The following is a 23,284-nucleotide window of genomic DNA, read 5'->3' on the forward strand; positions in this document are numbered from 1 at the left end:
ATCAGATGTGTTTTTTTATCCCATTTTGGGCGGGAACCCCTTTTGGTGTTAGCATTATGTTATGCTTTAGCTATTGAAAAATAGCAGATCTACAAGCTCATAGCGCTACGAGCTTGTAGGTCTGCTATTTTTGAAAAATCGAAGAACGACTGACATAGAATCATAGCTTTTTCAGAAAACTGTCAGGATTTACAAGACATTTTTAGAATCTGATCTCAGGTCAGAATGGGTTAACTCCACATTATTTAGGTAAGTTCGGCCTGTGGCAAACTTTCACCGGCGGCGGTGGAACTACGTCCACGTCAATGCAGTGGCGTATTCGTCTCGTTTAATATTTTCCCTATTCACACGAGATCGTTCGAACGTTCAATATCTCATCCACGTGTCTGACAAAGATGGATGACGTCGATGGAGCCGGATGTGGACGTGGACGAACGCCGGCCGTTGTCCTCGAACCAGATCTTTTGGCGCTCATGACGCCACCCGTTCCCTGTTGCACAGTACACGTCTGTTCATTCATCCATTTGTATGCTCTCTGAGATGCAATTGAACTCCTGAGGATTTGACGGTGTAGTTGAGATGTTTGGCGGTAATTGCTGTGTTCCGGTGTGAGCCACTGTACACTTCATGAATATACAAATCAACTTGCTTGTTTTTTTTTTTTCTTCCTTCTGTCTCCCCCAGAAAGACAAATTCATGCAATTAACTTTCTCTGTTTTCTCCACATTTCTCCGCTTTCTCCACTTTCTTTTCCTCTTCTCTCCCTTGTCTGTCTGTCTGTCTGTCTGTCTGTCTGTCTGTCTGTCTGTCTGTCAACCCCCTCTACTTCTCACCCTCACTGTTCCTCCCTACTTCTCCTACCTCTATCTCTCAATGCTTTCTCCCTCTCTTTCACCCCCCCCCCCCCCCCCCCCCCACACACACACCTCTCTCTCTCTCTCTCTCTCTCTCTGTGTCTCTCGCTCTGCTAGGTACCTGTGAATTGAAACACATGTTGCTGAGGGAGGTGGACACCATATTTGAGTGTAAGCTGTGTCGCAGTTTGTTCCGAGGCCTGCCCAACCTCATCACACACAAAGAGTACTACTGTCTGCGAAGAATGCCTGAAACTGATGGTTAGTTCACACATCACGCACACACACACACACACACACACACACACACACACACACACACACACACACACACACGCACACACACACACACACACGTTTGTGTTACTATACTTGTGACGACATCAAATGGACTAAAGTTCTCAGTTGCCTCGACTGATTTCAGTTGTTTGGATTGTGTAGCTGCCAGATTAAATGTTATTGTAAGTGGTCAAACAGCAATAGAACAGATTAATGCGCGTTTAAGCGTTTTCTTTCATAAAAGCAAACCGTTCTTTTTTTTGAGGGACGCTAGCCCCTCCTATGCCCAGCTTTGTGTGTTTGTGTCTACCCAATAGCGATGATTTGATTGGCTGAGCAATGTCTGTACCCCATATAGCGATGATTTGATCGGCTGAGCAATGTCTGTACCCCATAACGATTATTTGATTGGCTGAGCAATGTCTGTACCCCATATAGCGATGATTTGATCGGCTGAGCATAAATACCTGGATATCCTGCCGATATAAACGACACTTTTAACATCACTTTAAACTTAAGTTTAGACATTCTACCCGAATGACTAGTGCAAATGAGAATGTGTAAACATGTGTAAGCAGACATGCATGCATCCAGACCTACTCGCCATAATGAAACGGGCCAGCTAAAGTGCATTGTTGCAACAACAATTGCAAATGTAACAATTCCATTTTTCTCTGCCTCTTTCTCCTTCTCCATTGTTGTTCTCTTTTACCGCTGTTTCCGTAGCCTGGCATGGCCAGACTAATGTCACCGTGTTGTTGTTTTTTCCTGTGGCAGATTCGTCTGCTTTCCAGGCCACTGTTTTCAAAGCATGCAGCCTATAGTCAGTAGCCTATAGTGCATCATACCAATTCATCCACCAGAGGGCAGTGGCAACTCGTCTTTCTGGCATGAACGCTGCTGTTTGTTTCAGTGACGGCATGGCAAAACTCACATACAGACATATGTCACAATAGTATGACATAACAATAAATAGTTCAACTATGAATGGATTACGTAGGAGAACTACCAACACCAGAGCACACAGACTGTAGAAAAACATAAACGTAATAATAATAATATTAACAAATAATCAAATTTTGATTTACAGTGTCGAATAGCATTTTGATAGTCAAATATTAATGACGAGTCTGAACTAAGTACTGCACCCCAAATATTAGAATATTCACCTATTCTGTGAATGCGCGCGCACGCACGCACGCACACGCACACACACACACACTGGACTGCGCTGACTTCCAGATTGAACATGTCTCTCACGTAGTTCTCCTGCAGTCAACTTTCTACTGTGCTGTCTGTGGAGGAAACGCTTTGATCATCCACTGTGTCTTTGATGTACAGTACCTCTCATTACCTCTCTCCCTCTCCTCTCTACACACGTACTGTAATGATACTCACTTACTCTTGCACTTCATCCCTGTTCCATCCCTCATTTGGTTTTGAGAAATAAATATCTCATAAGCCCCCGCCAGATCAAAACGTATCTGTTCAGATTCCTTCACCGTAACCCATTCTGGGCGGGACCCCCTTTTGGTGTTTTAAAGCATTGTTATACTTTAGCTATTGAAAAATAGCAGATCTACAAGCTCATAGCGCGGCACCGAGTGCCGCGCTATGAGCTTGTATGTCTGCTATTTTTGAAAAATCGTGAAAATATGCCTCAAATCTTTGAATATATATTATTACAGAGTGAACAGTGAGCTTCTGGGGAGGTCCCTGGAACAACATATTTTCAGATGTGGGAGCGGAGGCCAATTACATATAATTTTTGGGGTCCTTGGCATGAAATATTGAGCACCACTGATACAGAAACATAAGGTTTTTCAGAATACTGTCAGGATTTTGAAGACATTTTAAAATTTTCGACGTCAGGCCGAAATGGGTTAACGACCGCGGGGAAAAACAGCGAGAGCATCGTTTTTCATGAGGAACGTTTTGGTTTTCCACGCCATCGATCTGAGCAAAAATTGTTTTACGAATCGGCAACTTAATTGTCCCACAACGCCGGAGAGCATAACAAATAGTTGGAGGTTGTATCTGTTATTAGTTGTGATGAACGGTCTTATCGGTGTCAATCTCCACTCGGGGGGTGTTGGATAATGATTTTGTGCATTAACCCATTTTGGGCGGGAACCCCTTTTGGTGTTTTAAGCATTATGTTGTACACGGGCCCCCATGAGGATTATGAAAACTATTCGTCCCTGTACTGAGATATATGCACAGATGCTTATATCTCGCATAGTAGTATCTACAAGCTCACAACGTGCTTGTTGATAGCTATTTCCAAATAGCCGATGCATATAGGGTTTAAAGTGGTTAAACTCGAACTAATTTTACTGGAGACCTCCGTACCCCGCTTTGAGAACCACTGTTTTACATCACTGGTTCGAATGTCCGGGGACCACTTTACGGGTCTGTAACTCTGAGAATTGGTTCCTTTCGTACGTCGTCAGAGGATTTTACATTGCAGATTGGATTACCGGAGAATAACCCATTTTGACCTGAGATCAGATTCTAAAAATGTCTTCTACATCCTGACAGTTTTCTGAAAAAGCTATGTTTCTATGTCAGTGGTTCTTCGATTTTTCAAAAATAGCAGACCTACAAGCTCGTAGCGCGCCACTCGGTGGCGCGCTATGAGCTTGTAGATCTGCTATTTTTCAATAGCTAAAGCATAACATAATGCTAACACCAAAAGGGGTTCCCGCCCCCAAAATGGGTTAACAAAGGGGGGTCTGATGGCCTCGAAATGAAGAAGTTTGAGCATGACTGTTTTACGTGTCTGTCCTTCGGTTGTTGACGATGTTTTTCTCTAACATGCCTGTCCTCCAGGTGACGACAGGCAGAGTGCGGCCATCAGGGACCTGTTAGAGGCCATCTATCCCCGGAAGGACAGGCCAGACCATGTGGTGCGACTGGAACCCATCGAGACCAGTAACAAGGCTGTGTTTCAGTACCTCAGCACAGAGGACGAGCTCAACAGATACCCAGCACACACAGCCAGGTACCCGCAGGACGCACGCACACACACACACACACACACACACGCACGCACGCACATGCACACATACTGTACGCATGCATTGGTATTTTGTTTGACATCAATGGTTTGGAGTGACACATTTTAACCTTTTTTCGTGGCATTTTGCACCCTAAATCTATAGCCCCTCCCTAATCCATAACCCTGAATCTAACTAACCCTAAACCTAATCCCAACCCCCGAAATGTCTAAGCCGACCCCAAGCGGAATCGTTTCTTATCTGTAACGTTAGCTCAAAGAAATCTTTGTAACCATTGGCATTTTGGACCTCACTAGAAGGCTGTTACTCCTAATTTTTTTGGACACAAATTTATAAAGCTATATAGTAACACCTCTACCCACACAAACACGCACACGCACACACAGTCTCATGCCGAGATGATGACAAATCGCGTGACGTCTGTCCCTTCATGTCGTCAGCAACAGACAGAGTCCGGTGGCGTGGGAACTGGAGGACGGGGGGTCGGAGCCCCAGCAGCAGCAGAGTCAGCAGGGGCCCTCGGAAGGCCCCGGCAGCTCCTTCCAGTCCTCCCAGAGCTACAGCCAGGCGCAGAGGAGACGAGAGGGCCCCGACGAGGAGGCCCCCGAGGAGGCCATGCAGGCGGAAGAGGATGGCTCCACGAGTGGGGTGGGTGGAAGGAAGGGCTGGGGAAAATTATATTCGATTTTTGAATATTCCTCGAATAAGGGGATTTTTTTTTTAATATAATGATTAATATTCGATTTATTCATTTATGTTTACTAAAGACATTGACCTTTGGCTAGCTACTTCTAATCAGTTCATCCTTGAGTCCAAGGGGACATTTGTGCTAAATGTACTGACATTCTCTCCATGCATCCCTGATTTATATCACATTCACTATGTTGGGGCGGACAGGCAACCTGACAGACAAACATACACGAGGCATACAATTGTCAATGCGCTTTGGCGTAAATGCATGAACCTTGCAGGAACCTCCAATGTGTGTGCATGTGACACACACACACACACACACACACACACACACACACACACACACACACACACACACACACACACACAGACAGACAGACAGACACGCAAAATGTTTTGCACTTCATTGACTCTCACCCTCCCCCTCTCCAGGTAGAGGACGTAACCATCTCCTGCTGTCTGTGTGGGAAGGACTTCAACTCGCGCCGCAGCATCAGGCGTCACTGTCGCAAGGAGCACCAGACCAAACTGGAAGAGCTCCGGAAGTTCACGGAGACGCGCACTGTCCCCACCAGCCTTCTGTCCCTCGTCAAAGGTTCCTATCTGGCTACAGTCTGTGTTTCTCTACCCCTCTGTCTATGTGAGAGTAGCCTGGCCCAGACACCGTGATTTGGAGCGACGCCCCTCTGTACTGTAGTTCACTCCCACTCCTCTAACCCCGCCCCCTCTGCACTGTAGTTCACTCCCACGCCTAGACCAGGAAATGTGTCTCGTTCCCCCAGGCTTTCATTTTTTGAGCCGAATGCGAAGGAAAATAAAAGCCTGAGGCTGATGTGAGAGTTGCTCTGTTTGCACGAAACTGAAGAGATCTGTAAAACAAAGTCATTTGTTATGTGATCTGTATGATAAAGGAGTGGTTTCCAGTCAGTCTAGTCTAACTACCGTGGTGATAATCCAATTTAGGAGGTTTATAAACCACTTCCCATATATACATATATATATACATTGTTGCTGGGGTCCCCCACGGCTCTATACCTGGCCCCCTCATTTTTTCCCTCTACACCGAATCTCTTTGTTGGAAATAGCCTCTTTACAAGCACACGACGTATTGACTATGTGACGTGTGACTATTTTTTTACCAACTCTTTGCCTATTTTCCCACAATGTCTGCCCGTTATGACATGCCCAGAATAGGTATGCAAGGGTTCGAGTCGTTAAAGTAATGATGTCGTGATTGGCTAACTGTGATCTTTTAACCCCTTTTGGTGTTAGCATTATGTTATGCTTTAGCTATTGAAAAATAGCAGATCTACAAGCTCATAGCGCGCCACCGAGTGGCGCGCTACGAGCGGCGCGCTACGAGCTTGTAGGTCTGCTATTTTTGAAAAATCGAAGAACGACTGACATAGAAACATAGCTTTTCCCGAAAACTGTCAGGATGTAGAAGACATCTGATCTCAGGTCAAAATGGGTTAACTCTTATCCTAATTCTTCCTATCTCTCCGCAGGTCGCCCGCGGACCCTGACCACGCCCACCGGCAAGTCCTGCCCCGTCTGCTACAAGAACTTTGCCACCAAGGCCAACGTGCGGCGCCATTTCGACGAGGTGCACCGCGGCCTGCGGCGGGACACCATCACCCCCGAGATCGCCACGCGGCCCGGGCAGCTCCTCACCCTGGAGGCCACGCCCCCCAAGAAGCCGGCAACCGCCAGCCCGTCCCCCACCCGGTGCACCACCCCCAAGAGCACCACCACGCCCGTCAGCGCTAAAGGAACGCCGCCGCCGCCACCGCAGGGCCAAAGCAAAGGCTCCTCCGGCGCTGCGCCAGCCGCCGCCGCCGCACCCGCGGCGGCTCCGTACAACCTGTCCAGCTGTCGCTGTCTGCTCTGCAAGAGGACCTACAGCTCACAGGTTGGTGTTACAGGCCCGACCCGTTTGCCAGAGGTTTTCCATAAATTCGCGCCATGTTGTGAGCTTGTAGATCGCCTACTTTCACTACTGTTTTTCTAATTTATGGAATTTCTAAGATTTGGGGACCACTGTCCTAGACTGCCAATGTTTTGACCGATATTTTGTAAGTTCAAAATTTGGTAATTCATTTTAAAACTTAGATTTGATTAAAGGTTCTATTTGAGAACATGAACTCATTAGAAAACAACTAAATACAAATAGAGACAAACAAATTAATATCAAGTCATTTAAACATACAATAAAGTATTACACTTATTTGAAAACATTTGACTTTACTCATACAATGAAGCAGCTTCATATGGTTTACAACCTGCTGCGTCCTGTAAATGTGTAAATGTATATTATGCGTCTGTTTCGTCTGTTTCAAACCCTTTTAGACCTGAGGACGATTCTAAAAAAATGTGAAAAACCTGTTTCTATGTCGGTGGTGCTCAACCTTTTTCATGTCAAGGACCCCCAGAATTATCTGTATTTGGCCGCGGACCCCCATCTGAAAATATGTTGTTTCAGGGACCCCCCAGAAGCAAAGATTTGAGTTAAAAACGTTCGCTCTCAAAGAATATATATTCCAAGATTTGCGCCACATTTTTATGATTTTTCAAAAATAAGTTGGCATGTGTTGACAAATACTTCCACATGAGGGCAGTAAAGAGTAAAGAGATGTTTCTTTTACAGTCAAGGAGGTCATGATAATGTACCTCGTAACAAAGATATATTCTGTAATTCCTGTTTCCGGGCCAAGTGACATAATATATGTCTTTAACCCATTTTGGGCGGGAACCCCTTTTGGTGTTAGCATTATGTTATGCTTTAGCTATTGAAAAATAGCAGATCTACAAGCTCATAGCGCGCCACCGAGTGGCGCGCTACGAGCTTGTAGGTCTGCTATTTTTGAAAAGTTGTTGAAATGTGGCGCAAATCATTGAATATATATTTCAGAGCGAACATTTTTAACTAAAATATTTGCCTTTGGGAAGTCCCTGGAACTACATATTTTGAGATGGGGGGTCCGTGGCCCAATAGAGATAATTCTGGGGGTCCTTGCCATGAAAAAGGTTGAGCACCACTGACATAGAAACATGGGTTTTTCATGGAAATGTTTTGATTTAGAAGCCTTTTTTTATCAACCTCAGTCCAAAATGGGTTAAGGGCAGATTCACACCGAGTCTGATTGATCCGAACTGTTCCCGAACACGATTCCCTGGTCCCCCGTTGGCCATGATTCACACTGGCCTTGATTCTTCACGCTCCTGAGTACACTTCATTCAACTGTAATGGTGGCTTTCACATTGCAGTGATCCACATCCGAGTACACGTATCCCGATGCGGTCCCGGGTGAGTGTGCACCCGGGGACCATAGTGTGAACCTGCCCCAAAACGCAACTCTCACAACCTCTCCCCAAAAAGGTTCCTCCATATTCTTGCTCTTTGTCGCATATAGCTTGAACTCAATGGAGGATGGAGGATGATTTATTTGTACACATGGATTCGGGTGACGTCGGAGGCCATTTGTGCATCTCTAGCACAGAGAGCGATGGAATGAAGGCAGAGAGCGGACACAATGCCCCATCCGTATATCCATACACCTACTTAACGTTGAGTGTAAATGGGCCTGCAGCTCTCAGGCTGCTGTACTTAGAGTGAGCCGTTTTATCTGTTGATGTTGAAGTGTTTATTAAACTAACGGGCCCAGTCTCCTGAGTCACCAGCCTCTTCCTGGCTGCTGTGATGAATGGTAAATGGCACATTTATATTGCGCCTTTTTTTATATATATATTTTTTTACCCAAAGCACTTTAAAGGACACTAACCTGCCCCTCGGGAGCAGTTAGGAGTGTCTTGCTCAAGGATACTTCGGAACCGGATCGAATGGGAACTTATTCATTTATTGTTATTTCCAAGCCTAACTCCTGCGCCACTGCTTGGCCTTTGATGAGACCGGCTTCGATACATTTGACCCCTGGGGTGATGAAGCGATGAAAGAAAAGAGCAATCCTCCTTGAACACCATTCACTTGAAAACGTCTTCGGCAGCATGTTTTGATGAATAAATGAACGGATGTATTTTTTTTCCGGGGGCATTTCAGGTGATGCTGAAGAGACACATGGGCATCGTGCACAAGATGTACAACCTGAAGAATGGCGCTGCCGCCGCCGTCGCCGTCGCGGCAACCTCCCCCTCCTCGCCGCCGCCCAACAACGGCAGCGGTGCGAGCGCCGAGGGCGTCCGGGTGAAGCAGGAAGTGGAGGAGTCCTCGGACGACGAAAACGACGGCGACGAAGAAGAGGAGGAAGACGAGGAGGAGGACACGGAAAGCAGCTCGTCCGCCTCGGCGTCTCCGAGCGACCGCGCCGACACGCCGCCGAGGAAGGGGGCGGCCACTTCGCCGGCGCCGGCAGCAGCAGCGGCGCCGACCAAAGGGTAGGCCTGTCACAATTATTACATGACCATCTAAAAGGGTAGGCCTGCTGTCACAATTATTACATGACCACTAAAAGGGTAGGCCTGCTGTCACAATTATTACATGACCATCTAAAAGGGTAGGCCTGCTGTCACAATTATTACATGACCACTAAAAGGGTAGGCCTGCTGTCACAATTATTACATGACCACTAAAAGGGTAGGCCTGCTGTCACAATTATTACATGACCACTAAAAGGGTAGGCCTGCTGTCACAATTATTACATGACCACTAAAAGGGTAGGCCTGCTGTCACAATTATTACATGACCACTAAAAGGGTAGGCCTGCTGTCACAATTATTACATGACCACTAAAAGGGTAGGCCTGCTGTCACAATTATTACATGACCATCTAAAAGGGTAGGCCTGCTGTCACAATTATTACATGACCACTAAAAGGGTAGGCCTGCTGTCACAATTATTACATGACCACTAAAAGGGTAGGCCTGCTGTCACAATTATTACATGACCACTAAAAGGGTAGGCCTGCTGTCACAATTATTACATGACCACTAAAAGGGTAGGCCTGCTGTCACAATTATTACATGACCGTCACAATTATTACATGACCGTCTAAAAGAGTAGGCCTGCTGTCACAATTATTACATGACCGTCTAAAAGGGTAGGCCTGCTGTCACAATTATTACATGACCGTCTAAAAGGGTAGGCCTGTCACAATTATTACATGACCGTCTAAAAGGGTAGGCCTGTCACAATTATTACATGACTGTCTAAAAGGGTAGGCCTGTCACAATTATTACATGACCGTCTAAAAGGGTAGGCTTGTCACAATTATTACATAACCATCTAAAAGGGTAGGCCTGCCACAATTATTACATGACCGTCTAAAAGGGTAGGCCTGTCACAATTATTACATGACCGTCTAAAAGGGTAGGCTTGTCACAATTATTTCATAACCATCTAAAAGGGTAGGCCTTTCACAATTATTACATAACCGTCTAAAAGGGTAGGCCTGCTGTCACAATTATTACATAACCGTCAAAGGGTAGGCCTGTCACAATTATTACATGACCGTCTAAAAGGGTAGGCCTGTCACAATTATTACATAACCGTCTAAAAGGGTAGGCCTGTCACAATTATTACATAACTGTCTAAAAGGGTTGGCCTGTCACAATTATTACATAACCGTCTAAAAGGGTAGGCCTGTCACAATTATTACATGACCGTCTAAAAGGGTAGGCTTGTCACAATTATTACATGACCGTCTAAAAGGGTAGGCCTGTCACAATTATTACATGACCGTCTAAAAGGGTAGGCCTGTCACAATTATTACATGACCGTCTAAAAGGGTAGGCCTGTCACAATTATTACATGACTGTCTAAAAGGGTAGGCCTGTCACAATTATTACATCACCGTCTAAAAGGGTAGGCTTGTCACAATTATTACATGACCGTCTAAAAGGGTAGGCCTGTCACAATTATTACATGACCGTCTAAAAGGGTAGGCTTGTCACAATTATTACATGACCGTCTAAAAGGGTAGGCCTGTCACAATTATTACATGACTGTCTAAAAGGGTAGGCCTGTCACAATTATTACATCACCGTCTAAAAGGGTAGGCCTGTCACAATTATTACATGACCGTCTAAAAGGGTAGGCCTGCTGTCACAATGATTACATGACCGTCTAAAAGGGTAGGCCTGTCACAATTATTACATAACCGTCTAAAAGGGTAGGCCTGTCACAATTATTACATAACCATCTAAAAGGGTAGGCCTGCTGTCACAATGATTACATGACCGTCTAAAAGGGTAGGCCTGTCACAATTATTACATAACCGTCTAAAAGGGTAGGCCTGTCACAATTATTACATAACCGTCTAAAAGGGTAGGCCTGTCACAATTATTACATAACCGTCTAAAAGGGTAGGCCTGTCACAATTATTACATGACCGTCTAAAAGGGTAGACCTGTCACAATTATTACATAACCGTCTAAAAGGGTAGGCCTGTCACAATTATTACATAACTGTCTAAAAGGGTAGGCCTGTCACAATTATTACATAACTGTCTAAAAGGGTAGGCCTGTCACAATTATTACATGACCGTCTAAAAGGGTAGGCCTGCTGTCACAATTATTACATGACTGTCTAAAAGGGTAGGCCTGTCACAATTATTACATGACCGTCTAAAAGGGTAGGCCTGTCACAATTATTACATGACCGTCTAAAAGGGTAGGCCTGCTGTCACAATTATTACATGACTGTCTAAAAGGGTAGGCCTGTCACAATTATTACATGACCGTCTAAAAGGGTAGGCCTGTCACAATTATTACATGACCGTCTAAAAGGGTAGGCCTGTCACAATTATTACATGACCGTCTAAAAGGGTAGGCCTGCTGTCACAATTATTACATGACCGTCTAAAAGGGTAGGCCTGCTGCCACAATTATTACATAACCGTCTAAAAGGGTAGGCTTGTCACACTTATTACATGACCGTCTAAAAGGGTAGGCCTGCTGCCACAATTATTACATGACCGTCTAAAAGGGTAGGCCTGCTGTCACAATTATTACATAACCGTCTAATTGTAATTATTTGAGATAATCGCAATTATTTTTGCATAATATCATAATCGCTTAAATAGCGGAAATAGCTGATCTACAAGCTACAACGCGTCACTTTTTGTAGCTTGTAGATCAGCTATTTCCCACTATTCAAAAATATATATATAAAATTAAATATGTCAGTAAATTCTTTGTATATATTGTATATCTGCCCTGTGCAATTTTTGATTACGAAGCCTTAGAGGCCAATCTGAAATGACATTTTGTTTGATGCATATCAAAGTTCCAATGTTCAGCCATGCCAAAAATCACAATTAATTGCCAACCTTAAATTTGTGATGGCGACAACAGCCCGGCCAAAGGGGTGAAGGTGAAGACGGAGGAGCAGGTGCCCCCGCCGAGCCCCAAGTCCTCCAGCGCGTCCTCGTCCTCGTCCCCCCCGCCGCCGGCGGCCCCCCGCGCCGCCACCACCTCCGCCGGCTCCACCAAGGCCCCCAAGCTGTCGGTGGGCTTCGACTTCAAGCAGCTCTTCTGTAAACTCTGCAAGCGCCAGTTCAGCTCGCGGCAGAACCTCACCAAGCACATTGAGCTGCACACGGACGGCACCGACATCTTCATCAAGTTCTACCGCTGCCCGCTCTGCCGCTACGAGTCGCGGCGGAAGCGCGACGTCCTGCGCCACGTCACCGTGGTGCACAAGAAGTCGTCCAGCTACCTGGCCAAGATCATGCCCAACCTGGAGAGCCGCGCGGTGAAGCGTTCGGCCGAGTCGGTGCTCAACAACTCCAGCCTCGCCAAGAAGATCTCCACGGCCGTGGAGGCCGCCACGAGCAGCAGCGGCGGCGGCGGCGGCGGCGCCAAGAAGGAGGTTTGTTTATTTGTTTATTTGAAAGGATCCCCATCAGCTGATGCCATGGCCACACAAAAACATATGACAATACACAACGTTATACTAAATAGGTCACATTGTAGTTACATCAAGGTGGCGGCGGTGGCTCAGGGGTACAGTGGCTGGATGGTAACAGCAAGGTTGCCAGTTTGAACCCGGGCTCCCCCAGAGTTAGTGTCGAGTGTCCTTGAGCAAGACTCTGAACCCCTAATTGTGTTGGTTGTGCTGGTTGGTGCCTTGCATGGTTTCCGCCGCCATCGGTATATGAATGTGTGTGTGAATGGGTGAATGTAATGCACAATCTATGTAAAGCGCATTGGATAAAGGCGCTATAATAAATGCACCATTTATCAATATCATTATAGAAACGGATTCAATTGCATTCATTCATGTTACAGTTACATCAACAAATTCAACAATATATATTCATCAATATAAAAGAGATTAAAACATAAACACTGCTACGAAATAACGTATACAAATTAATGTCGCCTAAGGTTATTCCTAAGGTAAACACCTCTGTACTTTTTCTTAAAGGCTGATTTTTTTTTTTGTTAATTATTCCATTCAACTATAGCTCTATAAATCACTGCATTTCTTTTCCATGGAGCTTGTCTTTGAGCTACAGTAGGTACAACAATATGACCATTAACAGCATATCTTGTATTGTGACAATGTGTGCCATTACAATAATCTTATCTGCTCAAACAAAAACAAGGTGAACGGACGCAACGCCTCCTCCTCTTCCGGCCCGCCCTCCCCTCCCTCGCCACCCGTCACCCGCAAGCAGGACCAACAGTCTTCGTCGTCCTCGTCGGGTGCGACCTCCTCCGGGGCGGCGCCGGCCGCCGCCACCACCACCACCACCACCACCACCACCTCCTCCTCCTCCTCCTCCTCGTCTTCCTCCACTGCTCCGTCTTCATCCAAAACGTTCGCCCCGTCGCCCCCCGTCACCAGGAAGCAGGAGAGACAGCAGCGCCAGCGCTCCTGCAGCCCGCCGCTGACCCGACGCAGCGACAAGTTCTCCCACCTGCGGCAGAACGACGCGGCGGCGGCGGCTCACACCCGGCGCAGCGAGGCCGAGAGCGGAGCGTCGGAGACCCACTCCTCCGAGGTGAAGGTCACCAAGAACTTCTCGCTCCACGCCTGCGACCAGTGTGGACGAGCCTTCGCCAAGAAGGTAACGCAGAGCAGGGCGCTTCCGCACTCCACGCTATGTTCATTCACCTCACAAGGTTTTAACCCATTTAGGCCTGACCTTGACATTTAAAAAAAAAATCTTCTAAATCCTCCAGTTTTCTGAAATAAATATTTTCACGATTTTTCAAAAATAGCAGACCTACAAGCTCGTAGCGCGCCACTCGGTGGCGCGCTATGAGCTTGTAGATCTGCTATTTTTCAATAGCTAAATTACAACATAAGTCAATTCACAATGATTACATGTACATTAAATTATATCAATATAAATGTAATTGCCTATCTTTTTAAAAACAATATACAATTAAAAAAAAAAGAATAACTCACAAACACGACATGCTGTTTCAGGCATGTTTCACAGAAATATTAATCTAATATATTTACATTTTGTATACATTTTGAAATGGAATATTACTGGAATATATATATATACACTAGATTTATTTTTATGAATATTTATGAATTCTAGATTAACATATTATCCACAAAGACAAAATGGAAATTGTATGAACACGTTTATTTAATAAATTGATTTGCATTGCCGTCGGTGAGGAATTGCCCCAATGTGTAAAATGTCACATGAGTACACATTTAATGTGTGTGTGTGTGTGTGTGTGCGTGTGTGTGTGTGTGTGTGTGTGTGTGTGTGTGTTAGCTGTATCTGGAGTCTCATAAGCGTAGCCACCGTAATGCTGCAGCTGCTACAGAGAACAGGAGGAAAGGAATCAACACCCGATCAAAATCGCTGCTCTGGTGAAGACGCTACACAGTGAGTATAATGCACGCACGCACCCACGCACGCATGCACACACACACACGCACGCACCCATGCGCAGGGCTTAAAGTTCTCCGTCCTGGGGACGGATTTCCGTCCTGAGGATTCATAGGGACCGTTTATGAGATCAGTGTAGATGCACAAAAAAATATAATAAAGGACCACTTCACCACTTTTCAACATCTCTTCATATAATTGGTCCTCACTAATGTTCATGATAAAACACCACCATTTTTTCCTACTCAGTCTGTGTCTCATAGGAGGGCTTTGGGCAGTTCGGACACCCGTCCACCAGTGACATCATCATTAGGCAGATTTTTTTTTAAACAAGATTTGTTTTAAAATATATTTAGATTTTTATTATCGTGAGAACGATGGCTTCAACTTTTGCATTGCAACTTTTCAGGAAAAGAAAGCCTGCCGTTTCTAATAGCTTGGATTCCCCATTGATGATGTCACTGGTGGACGGGTTTCTAAACTCCCCCCAGCCCTCCTATGAGACACAGACTGAGTAGGAAAAAATGGTGGTATTTTATCATGAACATTAGTTAGGACCAATTATAGGAAGAGAAGTTGAAAAGTGGTGAAGTGGTCCTTTAATGGGGGTGGGGGGTTATGTGTACAGTGTAGAGTTGGCCGTAGTGTGAATGACATGACCGAAGCAGTCACAACGCAGCAGGCTTGCTATGCTCAGTCAAGTGATCTGAGGGGGGGGGCAACAAAATGTGCCAAGCTGATCCTTATAATAATACTTTTCTCCGCGGTTCCGCCGCTTAAATAATTCCTATAGGCCTAGTCTACTCCTCCAGTTGCATGCAGCCTGCTGCTCAGTGCTCAAGCACCGTGCGCCGCAAGCAGGCGGCAGCCCCGCCTCAGCCTGCCCTGGTGGTCTAGCAGTGATAAGTGTTATTATTTAGGACCAACATTAGGAGTTATCAAAGTTATCAAACGGCAAACGTAGCTGATCTGCATGAGGACATGAGTAAACCTTTGTGGAGATCTTGTACAGCCCTCCGTTGCGCTACGTTGAGTGGTAATGTTACAGCTACATGTCTTTGTGAAGCGATAGCATTTCAATAGCACTTGTGGTTTCATGTGAAGGTTTGAACACAACGACACGTTGTGAACTAATGGACGATCGCGGCTGGATGTTCTGCCCATGCGGTCCGTGACCCATAGTCCATAGTGCTTGAAAACACGGCTGTATGTCTCATCTGCGTTCAACTTCAGCTGCGGTTTCTCGCTTCACAACGCAGTAGCAGGGGAAAAAACGGATCTACAAGCCCTCAACACATTGCATCTGCAACGCGTTGTGGTCTTGTAGCTCGATGGAGGTGTGGCTACAGATCAATGCATGCTTGCTGAGCTCAGCTCTGGCTGAACTAAGGTGACCTTCACGCCAGAAAGCTTTACTGTGATTAAAACGCATCCTGCTGCACATTGTCAGAAAGTGCGCTTAGTTTGGCAGGTGTGAAGCCTCATTCCAATCCTAATGCGCATCAAAGAACCGCATTCTACTCCGCCCAGAAACGGGGGTTTCACTTCGCTTCCAATCGCACTTGATTACGATTCGGTGCAGGTGTGAATGCAATCCGCAGCAAATAAAGGAAATGAAGCAGACAATGTGGTGGGTGCGGAGCTGAAAACAGTTGGAGACGGATAAGGCATATTTTACGCAGCGCAAAGATGTCCCGTTACCGTGGATAGACGTGGTCTAATGAGGAGACCGAAGCCCTGGTCGAAATGAGGACGAGTAAATCAATTGCTTAAGGAAACACATAAAAACACTGCAGTGTAGCCTACAGAATATTCTGTCTGTCTTTCTGTGCGTAAACATGGAGTGCTGTCACATGTGTGGGGAGTAGGGACTTTGTCTGTCTGTGCTCAGTGTGCTGAGCGCTGTGCCTCTATTCACCTTTTTCTTACAGCCCATAGTGCATTGCGTTTGTGTGTGCATAAGTTCCTCTTTCTCTTGCTGTGTTGCCAGTTTTGCAAGAGCAACAAGTGGCCAGGTCTATGAAAACAAGCACAAATGAAAATAGCTCATTTACAAACTCACAGCGACACATTGTGAGGTTTTTAAAGGCACAAAATATGTTCAGATGAATGTCTGTGGACAATTACATATTAATCTGGGGTTCCTTGATGTGAAGAAATGTGGAAGCAAGCCAAAATAAGCAACTACTATACACTTTAGAATCAAGGCCAAAAAAACATCAACCAGCAACTACCAATAATTTATTTGCAAGTGACTTTACAAAAAAAACAAGTCAAAGGTTGCTTATAATAAGCAGACATGGCAACACGGCCTGAAGGAAGCAAAGCACACACACAAGGAGCCCCAGTACCTTGGCGGGGAAAAACGTGGATACCCAAAGGAACAGTGCGTGCGGGGAGAGAGAGAGAGGTCAAGTCCCCGACGGCACGACACATGCACGTTATGAGTATAATTTTATAGTTTATGAATTGAACACATTGATAAAGGTCCCTGCTGCGTTTCCAATTGCTGCGGAGGACAGCGCAGTGTGAAGGCAACCCGCAGCAAATTAAATATGCAAGAATCCCAACATTCGCATCGAGTCTACCGAAGTATTAGGTGAGAATGTGACCTCAGAGAAGAACTCCTCTACAGTTTACAAACAGCCGACAGTGTGAACAATAAATGGAAATGTACTGTACATTAGTATTTTGGCTGGAAATATACCATACAAATAGATTTGGAGGATCAAATTAAGTCTGATAATGATGTACCATGCACGTTCACATCATTTACTTCAGTTAAGACCATTTTTCAAATATTTTATTTTTTAACATTTTGAAGTCGGCGAGTGTCTTCCCCTGGGGTTTTTAACTTTAACACACTGCTGCTATGCAGCAGCACCATGTCAAGCCCTACAGTAATAATTTCAAGATATCAGTATTTGACTTGACTGGCCAGACAATATACTGTAATTACAACAGAACTTCAAAAGCTGCTTCTATAAAATGAAGCATGGAATGGCACACGCATTCAGTAAACGCAACTTTGGGAAAACACCATTTTACCACGCCAAAAATTGGTGTGCGCTGCCCGCGCCATGTTATTAATTTATGATTTATATCGGTCTACCCGGTAGACTGATGCAAGGTCGGGGGGGTTCCCCTTTCACAACGTTTTACAAATCACATATTGGGATATGGTCTGAAAATGTTCAGTCTTGGGATTCTTTTTGGCTTTAACCCCTGCATGCGCGCGCGCGCGCGCTGCGCGCGTGCGTGCGTGCGTGCGTGCGTGCGTGCGTGCGTGCGTGCGTGCGTGCGTGCTGTGTGTGTGTGTGTGTGTGTGCGCGTGCGTGCGTGTGTGTGTGTGTGTGAAGGAAAACCCCCACTATACATGAACTTTGTCAGTATTGTTAGTCCACTGACCAGAGCCTTTTGTGGTGTTTCTGGACAGCGGTGTATGCCACCGACTCGAGGCCGGGCACTGCACTCCCTGTAGGGATGTGTAACGCGTGTGTCGAATTTGAAGTCAGTGGGGCAAACGGTTCTCGAGTTACATGCATTACAACCGTACACACACACGCGCGCACACACGCACGCAGACAGAGACGTGGCGCATTTATAGTAGGACTTTACAGATAAATTAAGAGGATTTACATTGAAATGAATGAACTCAGCTTTTTGAACGAAATGCATTGTTTTATAATAGTAGAACAAGAGGCTTGATGCCCTGTCGGTACTTGAATATCAACTTCTCATTCTTCTCTTTATGTCATCTTGTGTATTCTCTCTCTCTCTCTCTCTCTCTCTCTCTCTGTCATCATCTTTCTGAGTATTTTCTGTTGTCGTCCGTCTTCTCTCTCTCTCTCTCTCTCTCTCTCTCTCTCTCTCTCTCTCTCTCTCTCTCTCTCTCATTGTATCTCTTCCTGTTTCTGTTCTGTTCTGCTGTGCTCTCTCTGTCTCTCTCTCTATCTCCTCTTCCGCCCCTTATTTCTCTCCATCCCCCTTTCTGTATCTCAGTTCTGTCTTTGTTCACTCTTTTCATTTTGCAATACCGCCCTCATGTCTCTCTTGTTCTTTTTCTCTGACACTCTTTTGTACTCCTGCCTTCATGTCTCTCTATGATTCTCTCTCGCTCTCTACCTCTCTCGCTCTCTCACTCACACACACACACACACACACACACACACACAGAACTGCGATCGCTTACAAACTTCATTATTGTGTTCTTTTTACCCGCTCATCAATCTCTCTCTCTTTCTCTCTCTCCAGTCTAAACCGGAGATCTTAGAGCGAGCAAGCCACTAATGAAGACGAAGAGGAGGATGAGAACCCTGAACTGGAACGACTCCGTTGAAAAGGAGAGAAGGGATGAGAACGAGAAGAAACAAAAACAATGAAGTGTGATGAATGAGTTAAGCAAGAGGACTTTTATTACTTTTTCTTTTCTTTCATAAAGGACCAAATATGTTGTCGGAATAAGACCTATTTTTGGGAGGTTGAGATACTGAACCATTGTTGGAGGCCTGCATTTGATGCTTGCTGTAGTACACAAACTGGCCTGTTGGTGGCGCTTCTGTATATTTGAGTAGTGACTCTGGAGTGAAAGTACACTCACTGCTACTACTGTATGTAAATGTAGATTCCTACACACACTAGTTTGTACTCTTGGTAAAAGGTGTGTGTGTGTGTGTGTGTGTGTGTGTGTGTGTGTGTGTGTGTGTGTGTGTGTGTGTGTGTGTGTGTGTGTGTGTGTGTGTGTGTGTGTGTGTGTGTGTGTGTGTGTGTGTGTGTGTGTGTGTGTGTGTGTGTGTGTGTGTGTGTGTGTGTGTGTGTGTGTGAGAGAGAGAGAGAGTGTGAGTGTGAGTGGTGCGTGCATGCGACATAACTGGATCGTTGGCACCTATTGCGTATCACACTTAAAACGCAGAGGAGCTTTTGGAGACTATCAATCACGTTGGAGAGTACAGGCTTTGCTATTAACTGTATATTTTCTAACTCCCCTGAAAGCAGAAAGGGTAGGGGATGGCAACAATTGCAGGAAGATTCATAATTATATTTACACAAATGAATACATTTGTCGTATCTGCATCGATCCCTATGGACCTCCATAGTTTAGCCTGTGCAATACAGCTATAACCTGGTAGCAGGGAACTCCTTAAGTCTTAAACACTATGAATAGGCCTTAAGCCTTAAGACCTATTCATACTCCAGTTTTAGGTGATAAGGTGACCATCGAAAACTCAACAGTTCTTTTTTGACATTGATTACAAATCAAAACAAAAACTTCGACAAACAGAAGGACAAATATGCAGCCATTTTCTTTCTGCCTAACCCAGCATCATTGTGCGTATCCGTATACCTGCGTGGCCTTGTCTACATTGAGAAAAACCTTTTGAGAATACGCGCACTGTTCTGGAATCGCATGTCACAGGACCAAGGCACAAGTTCAAGGTCAAATGAGTAGGCTAAATTGTGTTCACCATTTAGGCATTTACGCAAACATATAGATCTTGTTTTTCAGCTGTTAACAGGCACAGATCTAACCTTGTTATGATTAATCCAAGGTGGTCACAAGTAATGGATTTTCCTAAAGAAAATACACTAAATCAGCCTCGTCGTTAGACCCTACAAAGCTGTCCACTCATATTATAATAATTCGTTTAGCGTCAGTGACGATAACCTTGGTCTCTTTAGTTCCATATTTCCACAAAATGTCCATATCACGCCCCTAATTAAAGGTCACAGGGCAAAACAAAAAATGCTCCAGACAAAGGGCTCTGACAGTGAGAAATATAATAATAGTTGCAGGGAATAATTAATTTTAGTTTAATCTCTGAAAAGTAATTGTAACTGCCTTCGGGGAAAGCATGCCCATGTGGCCTACTGTTTTTTTCTCTTAAAGTTGTGTGTATTCATTTTAAGCTCATAAATTATTAACATGGCAGTGCTTTTGCTGTCCTACAGAGGAGCATGTGTGACGTAAGAGCAAAATGGCTGCCGCGAGTGATATGTAGAAAAATGAATTTCTTTCAAAAATATTGTTGACAAGGAAGTGGGCCGTTTTAGTTTATAATTTAGTGGAATTTATAATTTAGTTGAATGTAGTAGTTGCCACTGCTCTGACTGCTTTGTCATTGGAAACATAAATCATTGAATTCAAAAGAGCGTTGCAGTGACAAATATCACCCTCCCTGCCTGGCTTCCTTCCCCCAAACATGGGCCGATTGTGTTCATTTAGACGTGCGACAAAGTCAGCCGGATGCACTAATAATTAGACTCCTAACCTAAATGCTGTATCAGCCATTTGTTCAGACCGTTTTTTTTTAAATACTAACTGTAGAAATGTTGTTATACATTTTTTGAATTACTGCTGTGCTTTACTATCCATAGCTATGACAAGTTCATCATTTAGACTCAACAACCTAAAAGCTGCTTCACTTTTCACAGTTGTCAATTGTGTTATTTTCCCTCCGATAGCCTTTGGTATAAACTGTTACTTTTAAAATATCCATTACTTGGGCTCCAGAGACTATATACTATAAACTGCCGGTCTCTCAAGCTCACAACGCAGCGTGATGCAATGTGTTTTCAGCTTGTAAATCTGCTATTTCTGGAGTTGAATCAGGCTTTCATTTATACTTTGTTGTACGACTGTGTGGTACAAAAAAGATTACATATCTCAAACTATAATAGAAAGTGTTGATGTGTGTCCAGCTGAAAGTATGTTACTTGTGTATGAGAGGTTGTGTGCCAAAGTATGAATTCGTCACTACCATGTTTTTGTTCATTTACTGGAAGATTTTTTTTCCTTTTAGAGAGAGATAGAGAGAGCTTGGAGCTAGTTTACAACAACAAGGCCTCGATGGTAGTCTGAAACACTGGTGGAAAAGAGAGAGAACACAATAGTGAGCTTTTTTATTTTATTGTTTTGATAGACCAAATGTACCCTTGTCTTCTCGTTCAATCAGAAAGCCATGAAACAAAACCAGGAAAACAAAATGAAAGAAATATTGACCAAAATTTATTTTCCTAACTGAAAACAAAAATGCTTGTGTGTTAAAGGTCTTGGGGGAGAAAAACGTGTATATATTGATTTATCCTATACAAACAGTATAAATGATAGATATAACCGCAAATTATTAAAAAGAAAAATGCATAGTTTTGAATCCTGCGTTAGTTATTTGACTGTATTTACTGTTGGTTGACTCAAATGCTTCAAACCTCTGTCTGACCAGCTGCAGTACTATGACATATTCGTTCAGTAGCGACTAAAGTTTACTCTGTTGTATTTGTCATCTTTTATTTCTTTCTTTTTGAAGGAGGGAAGTGTTTACCTTTAGACGTGTCTGTCTAAAAAGACAGGAGACGAGGAAAAAACCTGAGATTCTTTAGTATGACCTTCTGTCGATGTTTGCTTTAATCTCTGTTGTTTTCTTCCCTTTGCTAATATTCACATTCTCGTTCCGTTGCACCTTGTAGGGGACAACAGTAGAGAGCTATTTAGAGAAGACTTTTCAGTTGAATGTAAAACCAACCACTTAAAATAAACTACTCCTTTTCCTGCGGGGAAATATTGTGCAGTGTTTTATTATTATGATTATTATTTATTTATTTACTTTTGTCCTCCGACGTTGAGTCACACTGCTGTCAGTCATATTTGTTTACTGTGTGTGAAAGAAGGGGGAGTAGAATGACAATTTCTTTCTTTCACGAATTCATCTTTTGAGACAGGCCTGTTCCATTTCTCTGCAGTATTTCCAGGGGAATATTTTGTTATTGCGATAAACCTACAGGAATTTGTCTGGTTGTAGTTGGTGCTGAGATATCGACAGCTTGTAGAGATTCACCGTGTGTATATAGCCACACATACAGTAGTGCAGGAACAACACCATCTCAGGATGTTTTCATTTGGGGAAGTTGTATTTATACAACGCAGTTTCGGGAGAAGAGACCTCCTTCCGCTTGACCTTAACCACTGCTCCTTCATTATCAACAACTCCTCCCTCCTTATCAACCACTCCTCCCTCATTATCAACAACTCCTCCCTCCTCATCAAACTCACCTGCCTTTCATTATCACCCGGCCAATCCCCAGTGCAATCACCACAGTATAAATACACCTGCGGTCTCTCAACCAAGTTGTTTGTTCTGCTCCACGACAGACCAAACATGGGTTGTGAGTACTGCACTTGTAGATCGGCTATTTTCACTATTCTTCAAAATCACCATCCTCCTCCACCCCAACCTCCTCCTTCCGCCTCGATTCTCTAGGAATCCAGGGGGGGCAGTGACGGAGCAGAGACGACCAACCGCTCATTCCGAGCAAAGATGACCGTCACCTCCAGAGACTACGCCCCCACCCTGAGTCTCGCCCTACCTTGGGTTCCTCACTCCACTCCGCATTCATCTCATTCTGTTTCAATAAACTGTTAATCTTGAGCGAAGGTGTGGTCTCTTACTAAGTGAAAGTTCACTTAAACCGGCTTTACTGTTATGTTATTTCAACATGACATTTCACAACAAAAAAGAAATCGGCTGGTTGAACTATTTGAACCCATTTTGTGCGGGAACCCCTTTTTGATGTTTTAAAGTATTATGTTATACTTTAGCTATTGAAAAATAGCAGATCTACAAGC

At 44.5% G+C, this 23,284-nt stretch overlaps 1 protein-coding gene across 1 annotated transcript; it reads left to right on the plus strand.

Moving 5' to 3' along the window:
• Positions 1-975: 975 nt before the first annotated feature.
• znf800b (zinc finger protein 800b) lies at positions 976-22,214 on the plus strand. Its single transcript, XM_079494671.1, has 10 exons — positions 976-1,115; positions 3,966-4,137; positions 4,594-4,801; positions 5,279-5,441; positions 6,355-6,758; positions 8,904-9,238; positions 12,155-12,671; positions 13,411-13,875; positions 14,548-14,661; positions 18,919-22,214. The coding sequence occupies exons 1-9, from the start codon at positions 992-994 to the stop codon at positions 14,647-14,649; spliced, it is 2,490 nt and encodes an 829-aa protein (XP_079350797.1). The 5' UTR covers positions 976-991; the 3' UTR covers positions 14,650-14,661; positions 18,919-22,214.
• The last annotated feature ends 1,070 nt before the right edge of the window (positions 22,215-23,284 follow it).

Source organism: Electrona antarctica (assembly GCF_951216825.1).
Source record: "Electrona antarctica genome assembly, chromosome: 23".
Taxonomy (NCBI): Eukaryota; Metazoa; Chordata; class Actinopteri; order Myctophiformes; family Myctophidae; genus Electrona; species Electrona antarctica.